The sequence below is a fragment of the Neolamprologus multifasciatus genome, chromosome 7, assembly GCF_963576455.1.
Source record: "Neolamprologus multifasciatus chromosome 7, fNeoMul1.2, whole genome shotgun sequence".
In the NCBI taxonomy this organism is placed as follows: domain Eukaryota; kingdom Metazoa; phylum Chordata; class Actinopteri; order Cichliformes; family Cichlidae; genus Neolamprologus; species Neolamprologus multifasciatus.
This window is the reverse complement of record NC_140445.1, coordinates 46,201,812-46,225,284: the sequence shown is the minus strand read 5'-3', so window position 1 is coordinate 46,225,284 and position 23,473 is coordinate 46,201,812. Positions and strand designations below refer to the sequence as shown.

General features: G+C 40.0%; 3 protein-coding genes across 3 annotated transcripts; 2 read left to right on the top strand and 1 right to left on the bottom strand.

The window, feature by feature from the left end:
• Window positions 1-646: 646 nt before the first annotated feature.
• LOC146515121 (uncharacterized) lies at window positions 647-4,449 on the top strand. Its single transcript, XM_085169034.1, has 3 exons — window positions 647-976; window positions 1,109-1,160; window positions 3,383-4,449. The coding sequence occupies exons 2-3, from the start codon at window positions 1,109-1,111 to the stop codon at window positions 3,916-3,918; spliced, it is 588 nt and encodes a 195-aa protein (XP_085025160.1). The 5' UTR covers window positions 647-976; the 3' UTR covers window positions 3,919-4,449.
• Window positions 4,450-4,966: 517 nt separating this feature from the next.
• On the top strand, window positions 4,967-7,720 carry LOC146515120 (maternal protein exuperantia-1-like). Its single transcript, XM_085169032.1, has 2 exons — window positions 4,967-5,216; window positions 6,136-7,720. Exons 1-2 carry the CDS (start codon window positions 5,144-5,146, stop codon window positions 6,783-6,785), a joined length of 723 nt encoding a protein of 240 aa, XP_085025158.1. The 5' UTR covers window positions 4,967-5,143; the 3' UTR covers window positions 6,786-7,720.
• Window positions 7,721-8,054: 334 nt separating this feature from the next.
• mpi (mannose phosphate isomerase) lies at window positions 8,055-22,099 on the bottom strand. The gene is made up of 8 exons (XM_085169031.1): window positions 22,021-22,099; window positions 20,933-21,060; window positions 18,660-18,860; window positions 18,248-18,389; window positions 17,974-18,153; window positions 16,401-16,574; window positions 14,765-14,973; window positions 8,055-12,052 (listed from the first exon to the last, which is right to left on the bottom strand). Exons 1-8 carry the CDS (start codon window positions 22,034-22,036, stop codon window positions 11,834-11,836), a joined length of 1,269 nt encoding a protein of 422 aa, XP_085025157.1. The 5' UTR covers window positions 22,037-22,099; the 3' UTR covers window positions 8,055-11,833.
• Between the last annotated feature and the right edge of the window lie 1,374 nt (window positions 22,100-23,473).

Genomic DNA, 23,473 nt, shown 5'->3' with positions numbered 1-23,473 from the left:
CGCAACTTGTAAGCAAACTTGACTTTCAAAATAAAAGCACCAAAACGTTGACTACAAAAAACAAAAAGTAATGTACAGCTTAAACAATTTACAATCATGACATGGATCTTGACAAGACAAAGAAATAATACAAATTATATACAATGCCATCATGCCAACAGCTACAACAATTACCTCACTACTATGTGATAAAGTCACACAGTAAATAATTACTTCAAGTTACTGTTTCTGAAGGTGTCTCTACAAACTTTCACAGAACAGCAGAGGGGCTGTGAAAACGTTTATACTGGACTATAGAAAAATTATCAATCATGAGCATCCCTGGTTGGTAGAAGGTGGCAGCTAACGAGCGCAAGATAAAATAAAATATGAGTTGTGGTTCTTCGCAGAATATTTATAATACTGTAGAATATTGTAGTTTTTTACCGTGACTTTAACAGCTTTTTAAAAACGTTTTATTTCAAATGAATTCAAAATCATTACGGTCACACTCTACTTTTTTAAAGTTTCGCTTAATAATATAGCTTTTTAAAAATGTTAATTTCTTTATATTTGTATTACAGTCACTTTATTTTTCATCTATATAACATAGGCTATTCAAATCTACGGTTTGCCGTAGAACAAAAACTGTGTGTCATCAAGCGGCTCAAAAATGAAAGTGAACGAACAGCAGAGAAGTTTCCACGTTTACCGAGAAACGTGCGTGTGTGTGTGTGTGTGTTTCTACCGCTGGCACATTCACGGACGTTCAGAGCGGGCCGAACGAGCAGGAAGGAGACTGGTTAGAAGAAAAAAAAAAGAGTTTCTCTTCCACTAAAATGAAAGCAGGGCGCAGTTTTAAGTTGTGAAATGTCGTGGTGGGGATTCACCTGCTAGGCACTCCCTCAGGAGTCCACATAAGTACATTTATTCTCTCCAGCTGACTTCACATCTGTCACAAGGCTCAGCAGACTTACAGCAACCTGCAGGCTGCACGGTGAGTTCAATACACGCTCTCAGTGGCTGACTACAGCTGTGACTGAGGAGGCAAAATTAACTTTAAAAAGGTTCCGTTTAAACACTGACTGTTGTTGTTGTTGTTGTTTGTTGTTTAATTTTTCATCTGCAGATGGCTCAAGACAGAACTGTCGTTTTCTTTGACCTGGAAACCACTGGATTAGGTACTAATCTTTAATAATATAACGTTTCTTGTTGTATTTTGTTTTATTTTATGTTATTTTAGATAGAGCTTTTTTGGAGTAAATTAAACCTCAGCATCATTGGATGTGAATGAAATGAAAGCAGTAGTTACATGCAGTTGCAACTCTGTGCCTTTATTGCCTAATACTGCATTCACTAATTTACCAAAACAGAATTACAACACGCTTTAAGCACCAAAACATCACTTTATTTACTTGATAGACGGCCGCTGCTGCACTTAGTTTTTTTGTTTTTTTGTTTAAAAAAATAAAAAATATATATATTTTATGGAACAAACTTCCTAGATCAGTGATCCCCTACATTCCCTTGTGTTGTTCACACATGAAAAAAATGTACTGATATTATCCATCATGTCTTTGCAATCCAGTCTGAAGGCTTTACCTGCCAACACACACGCACATCACGTAGAGCCCTTACTCTACGCGATAAGGAGGGTGGTAGCTTCTGTTTTTACTGGTGTCTAATCTTACACTTGTCAGCCTTCCATTTCTTCAAGCTCTCTTTGAGGGATTATAAAAAGTGTCAGGCAGCTTTAAACAAAAACAAACAAACAAACAAAAAGCACAGAAACCACGGCTGTGCCCACGTGCTAGTATCATACATGTTCTGCAATATATGAACAGTACATTTAACATTAAATACACATTCGCGTTTCAGGACAGCATGACTCTGCAGTTAATTTGAGAAAGAGTTCAGCAGATTACTCAGTGGAAACCACAGCACTGTTCAGTTAGGAAGTCAGTCAAAATCATATTTCCTGTCATCGTTGGGACATGAGACACGCCATAGATGAAACCAGATGCTGATTTCGTTTCTGTGATTTGAGCTGGCGTGGGTGTGAGAATGGCCTCAGAGGCCAGGCATGTTGGTGTCACACGTGTTGGCAGGAGTCCGTTAAAGAGAAGCGTGTTACTGACGTCAGTATACGCGGGATCAGCAAACAGCCCCACCTGCCCAGGACAAAAAGAACAGCACGCAGAGTCTGAAGATTAACAACAGCAGCTGATGATATTTTCATTTTCACTGTAATCTACAAATGGGGAGTGATTATCTGTTATCACTTCCTGATAACAAACATTATGTGTTTATGTAATAGGGTGGAAGATATTAGGCCTCCATTTGCTGATAACTAACACCTGATTCTCATTTTGTATTTAAAGAATACAAGAGCCCCCCCCCCCCCCCCCCCCCCACACACACACACACCTCAAACCTGCTACTGCAACACCTTTAATACACTTTGACTTCCATGTCAAATGTTGTAAGAGGCAGTCACCGCTTAATACATCTACCGGCCATTTTTAATGTTGAGTAATTCTCCAGTCGACTTGCATCCCTCTCTATCTGAAAATACAATAAGCTGTTTTCCATCATCTTCTGATTCACACTCAGTCATTTCAATCTGGAAGCAGCCCTGAAATGTGAAGGAAAAACTGTTCAGTTCACAAAATAGAAAGTAGGGTTATCCCTATCAGGCGTAACATCCTGAAAGGTGACAGAAACTATCATCCAGCACAACAAAGAGAATGTTCAAGCCCCAACTCCTGCACAAGTGAACATCTAGGCACCGCTGCCATTTGTTTGAAAACTAATCACACAAAAACTTAGAAACCAGAGAGCATGCTCTGTAGCATCCTCAAGACTGTCTGTTTTCTAGTGCTGTGCGATACTGTAAATTTCGGTATCGATCCAATACCAAGTGGATTAAGAGCAGTATTGCAGATACTGATACCTTTAACTTATAAGGGGAGCTTATGCAGGTCAGAGCAGTGTGTCATGATTTATTAGCTGAATTATCATAAATTTGCCTATTCCTGAGTACATTTTAATGAACACCCACACAACAGTGTTGGGATTTTAACTACATACGATTGTGTTAGTATTGATTCAATACCAGTGTTGGTATCGATACTATCGATATTGCGATAGTATCGATACCACCAGTACTGTTTTCAGCATTTCTGTCAAGGTATCCATGTGAGTGACAGATGTTAAGAGTGGTGTAAGATTTCTCATCTAAGTCTTGACAAGGATAGAAATATTAACATTATAACCTGACAAACTATTGCTTTTAAATGGAAAGCTACCATCCTGTTCATGTTGCACTGCTTTCTGCAAAAATACTGTTCTATTATAACTTGTGGTTATCTGTTTTTCCTTTTGTCTCGTCTTCTATTTTCAGACACCACGGTGTGTGACATCATTCAGCTCGCCGCCATCTGTGAAGACAGGGTCTTTAATGTCTACATCCTACCCCGCCAGCCACTCACAGAGAGCGCAAAACGTGTCACGGGCTTCACTGTCAGCAACAACCGCCTCTTTCTCCGCGGGGTTCCCGTGGACACCATCCCTCTTGCCGAGGCTCTCACTAATTTCATCGCCTTCCTGCGCTCCTTCCACCGTCCAGTGCTGCTGGCGGCCCACAATGCAAAGCGCTTCGATGCACCTGTGCTCACCAGGTGGCTGCAGAATTGCTCCCTCCTGCAGCAGTTCCAACAGGTGGTGTCTGGGTTCCTGGACACCTTCTTGCTTAGCAAGGACCTGTTTCGTCTGAGCAGTTACTCCCAGGAGTTCATGGTCCAGCGCTTCCTGGGAAAAAGCTACAACGCTCATAATGCTGTGGAGGATGCCAGAATGCTGCAGGAGCTGTACAAGGCCTGGAGACCTACCACATTTAGCGTCTCCAATTGTACCTTCAGGGCAGTCCGGGTGTATTAACAAAATGCTGAAAGAAATACATGAGAAATTATCAGACAAAGCAAAAATATGTTAAAGCTGACCTTTTATTTGCTGTTATGTTCAGGTCATTGGACAAACAGGTACAAATGAAATGGAGTAATGTGTGGTCATAAGTTATCAAGATTTAACTTATTTACTGTTAAATGTAATGTAATGTGTCACATGCAGTGCAATCTTCCTTTTCTGTTTCCTTTTGATCTCATTGATGCCTTTTTGTAGCCTCTGTGGACCAAAATGCAATGGGTCTGCAAAATATTTTCTGTTGTTTAAAAAAAAGAGCATTACCCACATCTTTCTCAGCCTTAATAAAAGATCTGCTACTACAAAGTGTCTCTCTGTGGTTTCTAAGGTTCCACTGATTCTGTTTTATTCCAGATTTCTATAAGAGCAGGAAATGACACCTTTAAACTGCACCATATCCTGTCTCAGCTGACTCTTCATTTCTTGAAAACTGTAGACGCTAGACAGACAGACAAGCATATGGAACCAATTACACACGTCTTCTTCTCTAGAGGGCATAGTTGTGAACCTTGGGCTTGCTGGTTAACACCAATGATTATATCAAAGATTTATTTTATTTTATTTTTTCTACAGTCAGTGGTGGAGCCCAACATAGCTTGTAATTTGTATAGATGACTTGCTATCTTTTTGTCTCTTATAGATGGGAGCATTGTACTATTCAAAATTTTTGCATGACTCACGCAGAAAAAAATCAATATGTCAAACAAATATATCCTCCTTAGAACCAGCCTATTCATTTATGTCCTCTGTAATGCTACCCTACCAAGTCCTGATGTACAAAATAAGGACATCCTGGGGTTTCCATTGACATCTCATGTGTATGGGTGGCCTCTTTTAGCTCCAAAGAGGAAGAAATAACAAAAAAAAGTTAAATTGGAAGGTTCTTTATTTCTCGGTTTTCAGTAGCATATTATACCTAAGCGTGCGAGTTTTTTTAGTTGTGTTTTTCATGTATCTTCATTGTATTGTCCAATATGGTCCTTTTTGTCGAGGCTTTTGTTTTGAAACCTTCAAGCTTCCGGTCGGTCACTGCGCAGGTGCTTTAAAACATGGCGGGGAAAGCTTGACAGACTCGGTGTACAGTAGAACTGTGCCGACCAAATGTAATGTTTAAACACTTTAGGCCAATGATGATAGTCGGTACCTCTCCGTTGCTCTCACTAACGGAAGTTATTTATTCGTGATGCAAAAAACAGAGGAAGCTGAAGGCGCTCAACAGTCGCTGGTTTTCTTTGACCTGGAGACGACTGGACTGGGTACGGTCATACTCTAACTTTGTTTTACGTGAGTTATTATGACCGATAAAACTGTATCATGAAGATAATGTTTGTAAACTGCGGTTAAAAGTTGGAAAGACACACGGTTGACCCACTAAGCGCACCGTGCACACATATGTATGGAAGATAAATGGAGCCAAAATATTCAATAGCTCATTTGTTTGTTCTTTTTTTGGTCGTTTTTCTTTAAAAGAAAAAAAACTATTAAACTATTAAATAGAATCTCTTCGAATGTAAAATGCAGCCTTGCAATAAATATGCTGTTTATTTATTTTCAATAAATATGCTATTTTTCTGCATTTGCAGCTACATGACAAAGAGACAGTGATTTTTTTTTTTTTTTAATTATTATTAATGAGGTCATTTCCCCAGAAATTCTGAGAAGCTTTCAGCTACAGTCCAAAAAGTGGCAGATCTTGGCGGGAAAATGTGCAGAACAGCATCTCTGAATGCACAACATGTTGAACCTTGAAGGCTACAGCAGCAAAAGACCACTCCTGTGAGCTAAGAACAGAAAATTGAAGCTATAATATAGATTTGGACTGATATTTGATTATTTAAAAATCATATTCCAGTATAATGGCTGAGTTATTTATTCTTTCAAAGACAAAACACAAACAGATGTCCCTCAGGTTTATTATTTGTAGTTATTTTTTTACTCATTTATGCTAAGCCCATGTCTGCTGCAGGAAGCTGCACAGTGGAAGACAAACTGTGCAACATCAACAATTATTAACTTATTTGAGGGTGTTTTTTCTGTTTCTTCTTTATTTATTTTACTTTCATTTACTGGCTCTTAAAATTGCTCTTGTTTCTGCTAAAAAAACAAACAAACAAAATCTTCAGGTAGTCATTTAAATTTGAAGCACATGAAAGTGTTCATGTTTTATTCCTCTAGATCCAAATTGTGAGATCGTCCAGCTGGCTGCGGTGAGTGGAGGCCACTCGCTGAACCTCTACGTCGTCCCTCGCTGTCGAATGCAGCGTGGAGCTTCCAAGGTGACTGGCTTCAAGGTTCACAGGCAGAGGCTGTACCTGCACCGGCAGCCTGTTCTCACCAACTCCCTCAGAGAGGTGCTCGTCTCCTTTATAGCTTTCCTTCAGATGCTCGGCCGCCCTCTCGTCGTCGGCCACAACATTCGCCGCTTTGATTGTGTGCTTCTGGCTCGCGCGCTAGATGAATTTGGTCTCAGAGCAGAGTTTGAGTCTTTGGTCTCAGGTTACGTTGACACTCTGCCGCTGTCACGTGAGGTGCTGAAGGACTGTGGGCTGGAGAGTTTTCGACAGGAGAACTTGGTCAGGGAGCTGCTGGGCGTGAGCTACAAGGCCCATGATGCTCTGGAGGACGTGCGGGCTTTACAGGCACTGTATGATGTTCTTCGGCCCAAGCCGGAAGTGATCTGCAGGCACAGATTTACTCTGGACACCATGGACGACAAAACACCTGTCACAGCTGCCAAAGTGCACTGCAAACTACCAGGACAGCGCCCCCTGTGGGAGCACTTCAAACAGACCGTGACGGTTACGGAGGATCATAACAGAACCTGATACAATTTTAATTTATTATCTGAGACTTAAGAAATTAATATTAAAAGAAAATAAGTAAACATAATGAAAGCCTGTACACTGGATATAAGGAAATAAAGCTTTATTGCACTTTTCTAGAACACAAAGAGAATTCTCGTTCAGGAGGGTTTTTTTCTTAATATAAAAATGTCTGTTTGTGGAACTATAAGTGGTCGATCCTTAGGCAGTGTGGGGTAAATTTTAAAATGACTTACTCATCGTTGACCTAGCAGCTTTACTTTCCTTATTATATTCAGATATTTGCTTACAGTTTTATGACAAAAGAAATTTCATATACTTAATGTTTCAATGTGTTCTATAGAAAGCTATATTTGACATTAATAAATGTGTTGCATTTCTACTCTGTTTCAGATTGTATACTCTTACATGCTCTTTTCTGCTTACTAGCATGTAAAACATTCCAATCAGAGATGCCTACACCGCCCTTTCCTCTCGCTCCTCAGGGCTGACACTGAGGTGTTCATAAGCGTGTCCTGGGTCTGACCTGCTGCCCGTTCAAATATCCTCAAGAGCATAACAGACACACCCTTCTCTTAAGGCTTTGATCTTTCCAGGGAGGCTGTGCAGAACATCATCAGGTCACCCCAGTCTGCTACACATTTGCCACTCTGTGACATTGTGTTATAACAAACATTTCTATGATATGATGTAATAGAAATACTTGCTATAATACAGTACTGTCACACAGGGGGACTGTAAAAGTCTGTGTGTATGTTGTTCATGTTCATGCTCCAGAGGTAGGAAATAAAAAAACAAGTTCAGACCATACGGTTAACAGAACCTGGCTTTATTAAACCGTTTTTACATACATGTTCTCTGCAGTACCGTGCTACAGCATCACCACATTCAAAAATACTCAACCATGCTCTAACTACAGACATATTCTAGTAAATGTTCCCATAAAAGGTTAAAGAAAACAATGCAAACTGTATTTGAAAGTCATTAGTTTACAGTAAGGAAAAAAGAGCCACAAACTTCAGGTGTCCAGTATTCAAATGAAAACGTGACTTACAGCAAGATCGGCAACAAAAAGGTGCGTGATCATTAAATCAGAAGTTACATTAAATACAATACTCCACAAAACAAAGATAACATGAAAACATGGCAAACGAGATGATTCGTTAACAGTGTTTTGAGCTACAGAAGGATGATTTGAGGTAATCAAGAAAAGTGATCTAAAAATAACTTCACATCCTTCTTAATACTCTTCTTTTTTTAAAAAAACAAAACAAAAAAAACAACAGTAAACAAGTAAAGGTTTACCGCATCTGCACTGGGGACAATCAACCTACATCACAAGCGTGATAATAAAGCATTAACAGGGCTTCACTCACTCTGAAAAACGTGTTCAGTGGTAGGTTGGCAGGCTGATAGAGGACCTATCATTGAATATTTGAGTTGAGAGCCTATAAAAACTACTACAAGAAGAAAGTGCACATCATTATTGAGTGAATTCAGATTGACCCTGGTACTAGAACCGGAAAGTTACACAGAAGTTTGCACCATTACCGAAATAATCTACTATTACTACTGCACCAACATGTTGTAAAGTGGTGACCAAAAGAGATTATATTTTAGGAAAAGAAACCTGTTTAGCTATTATAATAAACATGTAAAACCATTTACTTCATATGTATCATCACGTGCTGATTAATCGTTACAAACAACAGTCAAAAAATCTGTCTCCAATACAATAAGGTATAAAATTCAATGCAGCATTTTGTTGTACAACTGTACAAAAAGACAAAAAAATCTTTTAAAGGTACTTTTTGTAATTAAACTGCAGCAAATGTTAACTAAAACCTTTATCACCAGGGGGCAGTATTTCACCAGTAAATGCCTTTGTACAAACAATGTTCTAATGGCTTGCCTGGTTAAACAAAGATTACGCTGATGCACCATCTTGTGGTACAAATTGGTATTACACAAAATTGCCATCCAGCCCTGGTTAAGGTTCTCTTTATATCTCTTCAACAAAAAATATATCAATGTTTTGGACGTAAAGTCATGCCGATCAATTATTTACATTCTGCTGAAAGCTTCATTTAACTTTAAAAGGTGTTAAAACACTTTTAAAACAGAGGAAATTACAATAAGTACCTTAAAGCAGGTTTAGTTAATTGTTAGTTGACAAACAAGATGTTTGACTCGGTATGCATTTATGATTCTCGAGGTGTAACAATTCTCCCAAACTACAAGGTTCATACCTTGTTTTGTTTTTTTGTTTTTTTTTTGCGTTCACACCAAAGACAAAGTGAAGTATTGCCGTGAGTTATTTGCGTGAATTCATGCACATTGGAAACTGTTGAATGAGGTATTTACAGCTGCTTTCTTTTTTTCCCCCAAGATGCTGCCACAGCGGATGGATCTGAGTTTTTGATTTGGCACAGTTTTATGCCAGATACCCTTCCTAATGCAACACTTCAAGTTACTATGCTACTAACAGCTAACAGGCCAATGATGAGTACAACCAATAGCTGGAAACATGTCAGAGTGATTTCAAAATTTGAAAATGGTGTAAAAATCCATTAGGTTTCATGAGTTCCCTCACTTTTTTTCCGCAAAGTGAAGTTTACCCGTTCAGCTCTATATACCCTCAGACAGTCTCAATACCCGTCCTGTCCGACAGCTTCAGCTGTTGTCCCAAAAACATTTCATTTCCCAGGAAGAAAATGTCCAGTGCAAAGGTTCTTTGATACATCCAGATTAGCACAACGCAAAACGTTCTTGATAATGAGGGCAACAATTCGCAGCAACATCCCCTGTTAGCCAGGACCAGACCAGTAGAGTATTGAAGACCCAAGACCGCACGACCCAGGGAAAACTGTGTGCTCAACCCCGTAGAAGGAAGAGTGAGGCCACAGATTTATCCCCCATCGCCAAAGGGACAAGACTCAGAGGACCAGATGCAACAGGGAGCTGACCTGGCCAGATGCCAGCCATCCCAGCACAAGCTGAGGACAGGACCCCAGGCCCCAAAATGCCCAAGAACGGCCTGGAATCACACAAAGAAGCAGGTAAGCAACCACAACAAATCATCGACCCGCACTCCCTGGACCATCAAGTACCCACATCCTACTGGAGGCAGCAATGACCAGTGGGTAGCGTCCCATCCTCCATGACAATGTCCCACAGGCCCCAGGCCCAGTCTCTCTCTCACACAAACACACACATGTATGCACAGACTGGCTCCCTCCAAGGTCATATGTGTACACTGACACGTTGTAAGCTGTAATGATGCCATCCAGTCTGACTGTAGTTTCATCAGGAGAGAATTGACAATTTTCCCCTGTCTCGTCAGATAGACTGCAGAGACGTACAAACACTTCACTTCATGTTTTGTGTGAAACATTAAAGGGAATGAATCATTGTCCATACAAATACTGTTCGCACAATGAGTAACCAAAAATCTGAAATCTGTTCTGCCTTTTTGTGTGGCCGAGTGTGGCTAGCGTTAGCATAAACACCAGAAGTACTTTTTCTTTTCAGGTTAACGCCCACATGCCTGCACAGTGCTCTGGTTGTTAGTTTTGTCAGATAAGCCCACATACAAAAGTCGAACATCACGCCCTGTCAGGGAGGGGTACTACCACCTGTTATGGGTGACTGAACAAACTCTTCAAATCAACAGTTAACTTGCATCTAATTAAAGCACTAATTAAAGTCTGCACTTCTAGTACTTCTGGACTTTATGTATAGTCGAGAAATAGCAGGCGTCTCCGCTTGTTACGTGAACAATCTTTATTATATCTTTCATAAAGTTAGCATGCTTTAACTGCTCTACGTGAATCCCAGAGTACCTACGTGAGCATGGTGGACGTTTGTATCATGGTTTTGGTCTCAGAATTGTTACACCCCTGCATGGTTGCCACATCGTCATGCTTCATGGGACAGAGATGGAAATGGCTCTTCATCCCCGCTTCTTATTTATTTTTATTCATTCATTTTTAATACTCATGAGTTTTCATCACTTTGATGGGATGTTTCCAGACTGTAAAACATGCGCTGGTAACACTCAGCAGGCTTAGCTTCATTGTGATTGGTTTGTAGCACTGATATAGTAATCACAGAAGGTGCTCTGGAGAGTGCTACTGCTCTAAAACATGCACAGGCATCTCAGTATCACACTTAGTACTTTTTACTGTTTTTCTTTTACTTTTTTTTGCCTAAAATTAAGTTTGAAAGGTGGATATTCTCCAGTTTGAGCTAAAGTTAAAATGACAACACTGATCCTGGGGGAACGCAGTAGCTGGCATATAAAACAGATGTGCTTTGTTGTCCTCAACAGGTTGGTTGTCTGGCTGTTCAAAGCACTGAGTGGTGATGAAGTGAACAAGAGTAAACATCAGCCCCACAATGCTGTTTAGTTCATTACAGCTAGTGTGTGTCACCTTCATGATTCAGGGTATAAGATAACATGCAGGAAGAAAATTGAGAAATTAACTGTACTTGATGTTTTTTTCCAGTTATCACCAACATTTTTTACATTCCGCCTTCAGCTAATTGAAAACTTTTAATCATATTGGATGTTCTTCACTTGTCCTGGGACAGCAGATGTTCAGATTTCTATTTTTGAGCAAACTAAGGACCTTAAACACCAAAACAGCAACTAAACAGACATATTTTACTTTTTATTCTGCCCTCTTTCCAGCACCTATAAAGAATTTTGGATGTGCAGATCTTCTGTGTTTTATGAGTACTTGCACACACGAAAAGGGTAAGAACCAATTAAATCCATCAGCATTGGATTAAAACTGGAGTTTAAAGCTAGAGAAGAGTGCTGGAGGTGGCGGAGAGGGCACATGTTACATTTTAGGGGTTAAAGGGGAGCAGCAGGTACCGATGAGCCTCAATAAACTGGGTCTAGAGGCTCCTTTAGCTTCTATACTACCTTGTAAAAAGTGCACGAACCATCGAGCTCAGTTAAAACACAAGGACAAACTTCGACACTTCAAATCACAAATACAAACAAACAGGTAGTATGAGCTTTAACGACCACAGACCCACACCTACAGAAGGCAGCAGGCTCGAAAAAGGGTCATCCCCGACTGTGAGGTGATGTGTAGAGAGATGCTCTCGTTGGCTGAGACAAACAGGACGCTGCCCCGCGTCAGTGTGAGGTCAGAGAGAGCGGCAGGCGAGGTTCCCGTGGCTTCACCTTCAATGACCAGGAGGATGCTGGCGCTGTCGACTGGAGCAATATTGTACTGCTTCACTGAGGCTGGGATCTGCAGGATGGAATAGTAACAATGAGTTGGTATTTAAAACAAACATTAAAAAACTAAAGAAAACATTCGAGACTTCCTGTTTAAAGGTGGTGCTTGCAATAGTCCAGTTTGGATGTCGATCAAAGAGTGTGTCGTCAATCCTTAATCAACCAATCAGCATGCGTTGGCGTTTTTTAATTGCTTTAGCCATTACACTCAATTCATTCCTCTCACTGAGGACCCTCTCATGAGCGCCACCTGCTGATTAATAAGATATAAATCCAGTTTTACCAGCAATTGTGGCCTCATGTGCAGATTTCTAAATTTGATTATGTGTACTTTGTGACTTCAGACATTTGTTATACTTCAGTTCAGGTCTAACTGTAGATGTGTATTTTTAACAGTATTAAAATCACAGGTGTTGTAATAACATCAATAATGGTTTATCATTAACTAAAGCTAGGTATGAAAACCATTTTGCTGAACTGGAATCAAATAAAATCTAGACACATGAACAAAGTAAAAGGACACTGTACACGACATATACACTCACCAGACAGTTAACTACACATGTTAAACTGCTTCTCATCTAATCAGTCACATGTCGGCACCTCATTGTACTTAGAGATGTAGATATGGTTAAGAAGACTGATCATCACCGGGGGGAAGAAAGGTGATTTAAGCGATTCCTTATTTTTACTTTACTGTCTGTAATTGGGAGCTAACTTCCTGAAATCAGTGAAGTTTAGAGTATTCAATGGTCTTTGTTAAACCTGTCATGCATGAATTATGACAACCTCAATCAGGATTTTTTTCCTTCATCTTTAGGCATGAAAAGATGAATAAAAATACTTAAGAAAAAATCCTGATTGAGGTTGTCATAATTCATGCATGACAGGGTTAAATAACAATGATTACAATGAAACACGTCATACATCTATAGTCACACTAAGCGACCAGTGGATGGCAGGGTATGGAGTGACACATCAGTGTCCAATGTATTTGTTTATGTGCAAGTATACCATCAACACTGACCCAAATACAAGAAAACAGCCTTTGCATAGCTGTCCACTGTAGTGACCACTATGCGTGAAAGGGTTAATTTGGTCAGATTGTTAGAGTCACATAACTGTGACTCAGCTACCTTCAAAAAGTGTTGTGTTTGTATTGCACGATCAATTTGTAACTCCTTAAAACAAACCCCTAAAACTAATACTGAAACTAGTAAAAACTAAAGTGAAACTAAGCAGTTTTACAAAAAAAAAAGCCACTTTGGAAAATACATGAAAATACATGAAACTCTAATTTCTTTCAAATTTGTTTTTGCACTCTATCAGTTCAACAAACTATGTGTCAAAGCGTCACAAAGGCAGACTGATGGAAGAAAAGGTTTCTATAATATCAACTCCGAGTGAACATGGGTTGAGAGTAAAAGTTTAACTTTTTAAAAACACAAAACACAATATGCCAAATATTACATTTTAAACTAAATTCTAAGAAAAATTAAAAACAAAAAAACAACTGGTTATCATATACACTGATCAGATATAACATTATGACCACCTGCCTAACTTCTGTGTTGGTCCCCATATTGCTGCCAAAACAGCCCGGACCCATCGAGGCATGAACTCCACTAGACCTCTGAAAATGTGCTGCTGTATCTGTACCAAGATGTTAGCAATATATCCTTTAAGTCCTGTAAGTTGCAAAGGGGGCCTTCATGGATTCTTTTGTCAAGCACATCCCACAGAACGACTGGATTTAGATCTGGGGAATTTGGAGGCCAAGTCAACACCTCAAACTTATTGCTGTGGTCCAACCATTTTTTGCTTTGTGGCAGGGAGCATCATGCTGCTGAAAGAGGCCACAGTCAGCAGAGAATGCTGTTTCTGTCAAAGGGTGTACACATCAAAGTAACATCCACATGGATGGCAGGACCCAAGGTTTCCCAGTAGAACATTCCCCAAAGCGTCACACTCCACCAGCTTGCCTTCTTCCCATAATGCATCCTGGTGCCAGGTGTTCCCCAGGTAAGCAACTCACACACACCTGACCATCCACGTGATGTAAAAGAAAATAAAACATGATTCATCAGACCAGACCACTGCTTCCATTGCTCCTTGGTCCACTTCTGATGCAGATCAGCATGGATAACCTGACTGGTCTGCTGTTATGCAGCAAACTGTGATGCTCCGTGTATTCTGATGTCTTTCTATGAGAACCAGCTTCAACTTTTTCAGCAGTTTGAGCTACAGTTACTCATCTGTTGGATCAGACCACACGGGCCAGCCTTCACTCCTCACATGCATCAATGAGCCTTAGTTGTCCATGACCCTGTCGCTTATTCAGCACTGTTCGTTCTTTGGGCCACTTTTGATAGATACTGACCACTGCAGATGGGGAACAGCCCACAGGAGCTGCAGAGATCCTCTGACCCAGTCATCTAGCCATCTCTCCTTGTCAAACTCACTCACATCGTTACATTTCTCAATTTTCCTACTTGAAACACATAAACCTTGAGGACAAAATGTTCACTATCTCCCTAATATATCAAACCCACTAACAGAAGCCATGATAAAGAGACAATCAGCGTTATTCACTTTAACTAGCAGCGGTCACAGTGTTATGTCTAATTTGTATATAATGTCGACATATCACATAAAGTTAGTTGTTTTTTTTCTCAAATGACAAGGTTTTATTTTAAAGATGAGATCAACTATACAATTTTCTAACCTGTATCCTCATGACAGTGAAGTCTGGCACGGGCGGGTTGTATATGGACACACAGGGGTCAGAGGGGTCCTGAAGACACGGGAAGATTTTCGAGGAGGCGGGGGCGGGGCTGTAGTTCAGCATCTCACACAGCGTGTTAACATCGATGTATTTGGGTGTCAGTCCGGCCCTCACAGTGTTGTCTGAGCAGGCCATGCACTCAATACAGTCTAGATGGGTGCATAAATAGAAAATCAAATATTAAAATCAATTCCCAGAAAATCCTGCAATGTTAAACAGATTTAGATGCTTTCATGTGGGCGAACAGCAGAACAGGGCAATTTTCCAGAGATAAAGATGAGCTGAACACATCATCAACACATCTCATAGCCGGATTGCATTTTATTCTGCTGAGACAGCTGCTAAAAAAGACACTGCGGTAAATCAGTGCTTCACAGACTGCTGAGTTCACAGAGAAGCTCTTGTGTATGCTTCATGTTTCAAAGAAGATGACACCAAAGCTCGACATTTCTGGTAAAAAAAAAAAAAAAAAGGCTGGCTGTCAGCATTTTGCAGTTTGCTCCCAGTGGATGAGGCAGTTTTACTAGCTTCCACGTCATTTGCTGAAAATAACTAAATCGATGTATTTAACATCAACTCATCTAAGGAATCAAATGATACACACAGAATTTACTGGAGTTGGCTACTTGGTTATGTTAGTGACACCCAAAACATTATTTATTCTGCCTACTATTTTTACTATGTCCTCCACCCAAGAGACAGACACCATTTACTGTTTACTGTCAGACAAACCCCACTTTTTGTGAAAGTTCATTAGTTGCTGGCAGACCACGTCCTGTCTTGTGTTTCCCTACCTGCAGATTGATTAGTTCACTCCTGTGGCAGTCTTTGATATAATTTAGCTTCCTCTCCAGAGTCTCTTGTCCAGCAGTTGGACAGATTCCAGTTTAAACATCTCTGACTGTACAACAACACGTATTCTGCTCTGTCACAAGCTTTTTAGTATACTTCAGGGTTCTTCAGTGTAAAATAATAAAAATGCACAATCCTCCTTTAAAAAACTCCCTATGTATTAATCTGCAGCTGAACGCAGTTCAATATTTGAGTAGCATTTTCTCAAAACTACAGAGGCCTGCAGTTTTGAGACTTTGTGATCTATACTTTAAGATTTGTGGTAGAGATACAGTGGACGTGACGTTGAGAGTAACAGAAGATGGATAAAAACATTGTTTATTTTTATGATTGGGATTAAAGACTCAGCGCTTCTATGACATAATAGCTCATCCAGTTTATTCACCTTCACAATTTACAGGTTATTGACTGTAAAATGACAAATGTGATCCATTAGGTGATGAGTGTGTTGTAAGCTTGACTAAAATTCTGACCAATACTGTAGAGAAGTGAGTCTTGTGGACAGACAAAAGCCAGTCTTGGCATAGTCAAATTGGTCGTCCAGGCAGAAAAGCCTAAGCTGCTAAATAATCCCATACTAGCTCTTAAAAGCCGTATCTGCTGCTCTGTTATGCAGAAGAACTGCAGCGACGCTGGAGAGTCAACAGTTTCAGTCACGCTCACTCTACTGAATCTGGAGCTCTATTGTACTAGAATCTTATAAATGTAAATGCTATCTACTGACCTCCATAAAGGTAAGCGTGAGGCTCATTGGCTCCCAGGAACATGGCCTGGCCTGGATTCAGGACCACATGATTGAGGAAGTAGATTGAGAAGCAGCCAATGTCTCCAGGGTACTGAGAGTGGAGACGGAGCAACAGGTCACCACTGATGCCTGACGTGTCCTTTCCAGCTGCAGCTGCAAGGATCACAAACATCCCGAGGTAGGACTGTGTTAGCAAAACATAAGATCAGACTGAGCTCTTATTTTTCTCTGTGTTTTAAAGTCATTTTTGTATAATTGCAGAATGGTCGACTTTGCTGCCAGATGCTAACACTGCTAGGTGTGAATGCACAGCACCGTTCCCCTGATGTGAACTCACAGCTGGACCCTACCCTTTCACTGTAGCTATTTATTCTAACACAAATACCCTCAAAACATTATTTATACTTCAGCAATTATGTTTTAGTAAATGCTTCAAGTTAGCGGATACCACACTTTTTCAGGTCTTACATACTTTTTCAATTCAGTTCAGTTTATGTAGTGCTAAATCAAACGCCTCAAATGCTTGCTCATAGGAGCAAGCATTTGGCAACAGTGGGAAAGAAAAACTCCCCTTTAACAGGAAGAAACCTCCACCAGAATCAGGCTCAGGGAGGGGCGGCCATCTGCCACGACTGCCTGAGGGTGTCAAGATTAAAAATATCATCACTAGCTAATGAGAAACCTTCCTATCCAATGCCAGAATCACACAAAGGTTTCTTAGCCTTTATAATTTTAGTAATTACTCCAATCTGACACACAGATTCGATCTTCAACATGTAGGTCCTGGTTAAAATGTGAGCAGAACTACATAGTCTAAGAAGCTTGGAAAGAAAAGCGTCTGGACTTCTTTAAGTTGCTTGAAGATGTTTCACCTCTCATCCGAGAAGCTTCTTCAGTTCTAAGGTCAAATGGTGGAGAGTGCCAGATTTAAACCCAGTGGGAGTATCCCCCCAAAGAGGGACAAAAGGACCCCCTGATGATCCTTTACCAAATCACATGAGCCAAAGTGTGAAAACGGGTGTGGGTCACAATCAGCCAGGGTTTCGGGCGAGCTCATTGTGAAACCTAGCCCCACCCTATGATGTGATTTCCTGAGGTCAGATGGCCCAGGGTCCCTTTTTCCCTCCTCCCGTGGGAGTATCCCCCCAGATACTCCCACGGGGTTTAAATCTGGGACTCTCCACCATTTTACCCTAGAACTGAAGAAGCTTCTCGGATGAGAGGTGAAACGTCTTCAAGCAACCTAAAGAAGTCCAGACGCTTTTCTTTCCAAGCTCCTTAGACTACGATGACATGGATGACTGAGAACCTTCACAGACCCAGAACTACAAACATAACAGTAGATAGCTGTAAGCTGTGTATACAAAAACATACATTTAAAATTGCGCATTAAGAAATTATTTTTAAAAATTATTTTTCAAAATATTTTTTTTTTGCCTTCAGTGGCCTTGATACAATTTTTGTGTAATTTACATTAAAAAAAATAGTTAAACGACACATATCTACACACACATCATGCAACCTGTTGACGATCATTTAAACGAATTCTCACCGTCTTCCGTGACCCTTTTCACCAGCTCATTGAGGTTCTCTACCACCACCTTCTTCTCCCAATCCATCATCCTGGTGAAGCACCTCTTCAGCGCCTGGCTCGTACGGTCTGCATCTCCCACGCTGGCCCGCAGCTCTTGTGCTGCCCCGTGACCCACCAGAGTGTGGAACTCTGGGACCTCTGACAAATAAACACACGCAGATTAATTTTGTTTTATGACTATTTGAAGCAGAGTACATGTTTTTTGGTTTGACACAAAAAATCCAAAACTCACTTTCAAGAAATTCCAGGATCTCTTCCACTGGTCTGAAGCCACAGAGGCCTTCGAAGCGGGTGAGAGCAATGGCCATCTCAGGTTTGTGGTTGGTGTCTGGGTAGTGCTCCGGAAACTGAGTGTGTAGTCGAGTGGCTAATTCCTGACCAAAACATTATAGAAAAAAAACATGCGTTTTCATACACATACAAAGGAAAAAAGTATGTCCTTGATCCTAAAAAACTTGAAAACACAATGAGTTTAGTATCACTACATGCTATACAAGTAGATTTGAGTAATGCTTTCTCCTGATAAATCATTTGATAAAGCAGCTGACATTTGCCTCCACCAATAAACTTCAGCCAGTTCACAATGATGAGCCAGCTTCAGCAGAACTTGAACTCTGAGCAGGTGTGTGAGTCCGTGTACTCACCTTGTTGGGGTGGGCCTGTATTGACAGAGCCGTGTTGACCGAGAGAACTTTGAACAGGAAAGGCAGCTGACCCTGGAAGGTGTCTTTCACCTTTGAGCCCAGACATGCAGGAAAGTGGGCGATCCACTGGCCCAGGGTGGTCTGTGCGATCCTGTTGTCCTTAATCTGGGCGTCACCTTTTGGGTGAGCGCCCATCCACAGCTGGAGAAAACAGCACAGCTTTCAGCTGAATAACAGCTCATTCTTTATTTACTTTATTTAGAAACATTCCTGTTGGTGTTGCAGCAAGAGGTTCCAAAAGTGGGCACACTTTACATTTCCTAAGTACTAAATCTTAAGTAAATATAATCGAATAAATAATAAAAAACACAGTTTTGTAGCTCTCCTTATTTTCTTTTTATCTGCCTTGAAACTTTCTAAAAGAACCTATGAGAGGCCCCAGATGTCTTGCTGACTGAGAGAAAAGCCTGCGATTATACATGGACCCAATTAATCCAATACTCCAAACCACGGTCATTTATAGTCAGTGAAAAGGAAGGAATCCAAACTATGAGAGTAATCTACGGGATCAGAGCGCTATTCCAGTTTGTAAATAAAGGCCAAGCTCTATCAAAGTCACGTGTCAGTGAGCAAACAGATGATCCAAAAACTAGACACCTACACTGTACTTCCTGATCTTATCAGATTTGACAGCACACTAAGGTTGAATAGTGTTTTTATATTTAATCAGGCTACTTCCAGAGTTTCCATTTGGAATCAATGACGTTTTTATGGAGTCTTTTATTCACAGCATGGTTGTTTAATAGATTGTCTGCTGGGGGAATTTGTTTTCTATTGATTGTTAAGCTGTGCCTAAAACCACTGAATGAAGCACAAACTGTGTGCTGTATGGAATATATCACAGAATCGGTGTGTAATGATTCAGAGATTGAGAAAATCAAATATAGTTGTATTTGATTGTAATTTGATTCTAAATCTTTTTTACACTGGTTCTAGAACACAAAACACACCGAGAATACCTGTTCAACCAGTACATATAATTTCACTTTGATCCGTGACTAACTGAATTGGTTTCCACATCTTGTTTATCAATCAAGTTTAAATGGACTCTAATGTGTAAATAACTGGAATTAAAATGATTATTTTTACTGCTAAAAATAATCATTGTAGAAAGTTATTAATCTGGTTATAGATTAATAACTTTCTACAGCATATCTTGCAATCTTGCATACTTATATAGTATATTTATATGTTCTTGGTTCTCAGTGAGAACCATTTGATAACATCTCTGCAGTAGGTGACTCAGATAGGGATCATTTTCTGTGAAAAAAAAAAGTCATACAACCTGTGAAATGCCCCCTTTAGATTGGTCAGGTGGTGCCAAGACCACCCCTTTTATGCAAACGGGCAGGGGAATGCCTGGGATAATTTAGCCAGTTAACTAGTTTTGCGTGAATGTTTATTCATATTAGAGGCCCAGGTCTGAAACGTAAAGCCTTAGGTACCTTAAATCTGCGTTATTTTTACTAGCCACCAGGGGGCAATGACTGTGACTATAACAGGAAGTCTGTGGGAAAAAAGCAACAGCTGTGGGAAGAGTTATGGTGACAAGTCCCTTAAAAAGAACAAAACAAAATAAAACACCAAAAGTCAGTTAAACAAAAAGACATGTCACATAATGTGTTGATCAAAGCCATTCTTCTGAAAATGTGTACAACCAAGGGATGTGGTCCACAGTACGTGAAAATATCAGCACTATCGTAACCTGAACTAATGACCTTTATGACAAACACTGCAAAGCTGTTGTGGCTAAATAAAGACAGACTTATTAAAGGCATGCACAGCACCGAGCCTGTGCCAAGACAGCCTAGGACACGACTGCATTTAAAACCAAAATGATTACCTTGTTTTTGCTCGGCTGAGGAGTTGCGTATCATTAACCGTAACATAAGACTACAGAGCTAAATTCAAATGTTAAAGATCCCTCATTGCTGACAGTAAGTGTAAACAAGCTCAAGCAACTCAAGCGTAGCTATCTCAAGAAATGGTAGTCCTACAATTCTATTCAAATCTATTCCAGAAAACCAGAGTAAAAACCAAGTTTCCAGCTCTGTTCCAGCATAGTGGTCTCATGTTTTCAGAAAACCTGAAAACATTAAGTTTCCTTAACTTTTAAGAATGAATCACATGCATGCTTGTACATTTTCAATACTGAGTGATAAATGTTCAGTACCCTCCCTCCAACAGGTACCCCAAATATCTCTGGGCCTTACCTCTGCATAAGGTTTATCAGCCTCTACGACAGCAAGTGCATCTCCGCCAATCACCAGCTTGGCCACCTCGCTGTCCAGTCCAACCTTGCCCCATGCATAATTTTGCACAGCACAGGTCAGGGGAAACACTGAGGAGGAAATATTTAATGTGCAATAAGTGTATAAATATTACAAAAAACAAAACAAAAACATACAGTGAGTTACAAAACTCTAGTATGAGCCTCTCTAATGTTCTACTGACAGGTGCATATGCACACAGCAGCCAGTTTATCAGCAGCAGAACTGAGACAATAACACATTAGGTTTCCATCTTCACACACAGTGAAACCCATGTCGAGCTTTTAATGGTGATAGCTGTACAGCTCTAAGATCATTCAAACAACAAGCCATCTTTAAATATCATCAGAAGCTCATGGTAATAATTGTTTTTTGTGCCCATGATCCAGTAATCCTTTATAATGCAATACCAATCATCAGAAAAAACCTGCGTTAAAGTCATCTATAAGAATATTAAAATGCATTAGATTTATGTAGGTACAGGAAAATCGTCTGATTTAAAAAATATATCATTACCTCTCTTTCTGTCTTATCACAGTTTGAACTATAATAAACAAGTTTCTGGATTCACTGGATTTCTAATAACTACCTGCTTCGCTAAACTAGTAAGACAAGCGGAACGGGTCGCTGGGGGTGCATTTTTAATCAGAACACCGGGCAGCTGACGGTGCAGCCTTCACAGGACAGAAACACACAGTAAGCAGCTTTACGTTTGGCAGGCTCTGTTTGCCGGTTTCAGACAAATGTATCTGAAAGTAAAGGTTTTATATGCGGTGGGGAAAAATACTAAAGTCCATCTTTGTGGCTGAGGTGCTAACAGCACAGTGAAAATGACAGTGAGCCACACGTAAAGCAATCAAAACGCCGGCTGAAACAATGAGGTGTTTTTTCTGGTAACGCCGAGCCTCCCGTCATATTACCGAGCAGCACCGGACATCACGCAGCGTAAACAAACATCTGCTGTTAGCTAGCTGAGTATGTATCTGTGAAAGAGATAATTTCAGACAGTTTAAAAGGAGTAAATTTCTCACCTCTCACTTCCTCCATGTCTGCGACGTCGACTGACGGCTGCTGGTGACGTCACGACGGACGTGGCAGATGTTTTTTTTTTTTATTATTTGAATAATTCAACTGAATAATTTCAGCTTTTTACCTACAGAGATAATTGCTTGGAAAAGAACAAAGCAAAAAATATTAAAACTAAACGCTACAGATTGTTTGTTTGTTTTAATATTTATTCGACCATAACAGGCGACATCCGACAGTTAGGACCAACCCAAAATGGAAAGAAAATAAAACAACAAGAACATTATATATATATATATATATATATATATATATATATATATATATATATATATATATATATATATATATATATATATATATAGAGAGAGAGAGAGAGAGAGAGAGAGAGAGAGACAGAGATAGATAGATAGATAGATAGATAGATAGATAGATAGATGGATAGATGTGTTTGTGTGTGAGTGTGTGTGTTCTTTTTATAATAAGTAAATTAAAGTTGAACTAAAAGAGGTATGGAGTTTTTTATGCATTAAAACATTTCATACATATGAGATTTTTACAGAAATCTTTTCTTATATATATATTTTTTTCTATAAATACATTACACATTTTTCAGAAAATTTAATGAGCCAGCTATGAAACGAACTACGAGTGGAAATGTGATTGGTCCAAATGACATACCTGTGGAGGTATGGAGATGCTGTCTTACTGACCAGATTGGTTGACACAATCTTGGAGAATGAGAGGATGTCTGAAGAAAGGAGGTGAAGTGCACTGATATGAATTTTCAAGAACAAGGGTGATGTGCAAACTGTAACTACAGAGGGATGCAAAAAAAAAAAGAGGAAGACCTCAGAGAAGATTCATGGATTTAGCAAAGGAAGAAATGCAGAGGCATCCACAGGATTCACAAATAGTTTATTAATACTTTATTATTATTATTATTATTATTGTTGTTGTTGTTGTTGTTATCATTATTATTATTAGTTTAGTAATCAGTTTGTTGGGTAAATAAGATTGTGGGAGGTTTTAATAACAAAAACTCAAATAACATCTACAATATAAGCCATGGACTCATATCAACATCATTATGCTCAATGCAATGCTCAGGATTTTCTCCAAGTCTGTTGTGGCCAGAGCTATCCTCTACACTGTTGCATGCTGGGGCAGCAGGCTGAGGGCTGCTGATGCCAACAGACTCAATACACCGATCTGCAAGGCCAGCAATGTTGTGGGGATGGAGCTGGACTCTCTTAAGGTGGTGACGGAGAGGCAAATGTTGTCCAAGATAAAGACAATGTTGGATAATTCCTCCCACCCACTCCATGACATGCTGGCTAGCCACAGGAGCACGTTCAGTGAGAGACTGAGATTACCAAAAAGCACCACTGAACGACACAGGAAATCATTCCTGCCTGTGGCCATCTCCCTGTACAACTCATCCACCTAACACACTGT

What these genes read in the sequence shown, in the direction of transcription:
- LOC146515120 (XM_085169032.1), top strand. Translation starts at nt 5,144, where the DNA reads ATGCAAAAAACAGAGGAAGCTGAAGGCGCTCAACAGTCGCTGGTTTTC. An exon ending in CCTGGAGACGACTGGACTGG is followed by an intron (nt 5,217 to 6,135) that starts GTACGGTCATAC and finishes TTATTCCTCTAG; the next exon opens with ATCCAAATTGTGAGATCGTC.
- LOC146515121 (XM_085169034.1), top strand. Translation starts at nt 1,109, where the DNA reads ATGGCTCAAGACAGAACTGTCGTTTTCTTTGACCTGGAAACCACTGGA. An exon ending in CCTGGAAACCACTGGATTAG is followed by an intron (nt 1,161 to 3,382) that starts GTACTAATCTTT and finishes TTCTATTTTCAG; the next exon opens with ACACCACGGTGTGTGACATC.
- mpi (XM_085169031.1), bottom strand. An exon ending in GATCCTGGAATTTCTTGAAA is followed by an intron (nt 18,154 to 18,247) that starts GTGAGTTTTGGA and finishes TTTATTTGTCAG; the next exon opens with AGGTCCCAGAGTTCCACACT. An exon ending in GAAAAGGGTCACGGAAGACG is followed by an intron (nt 16,575 to 17,973) that starts GTGAGAATTCGT and finishes TGATCCTTGCAG; the next exon opens with CTGCAGCTGGAAAGGACACG.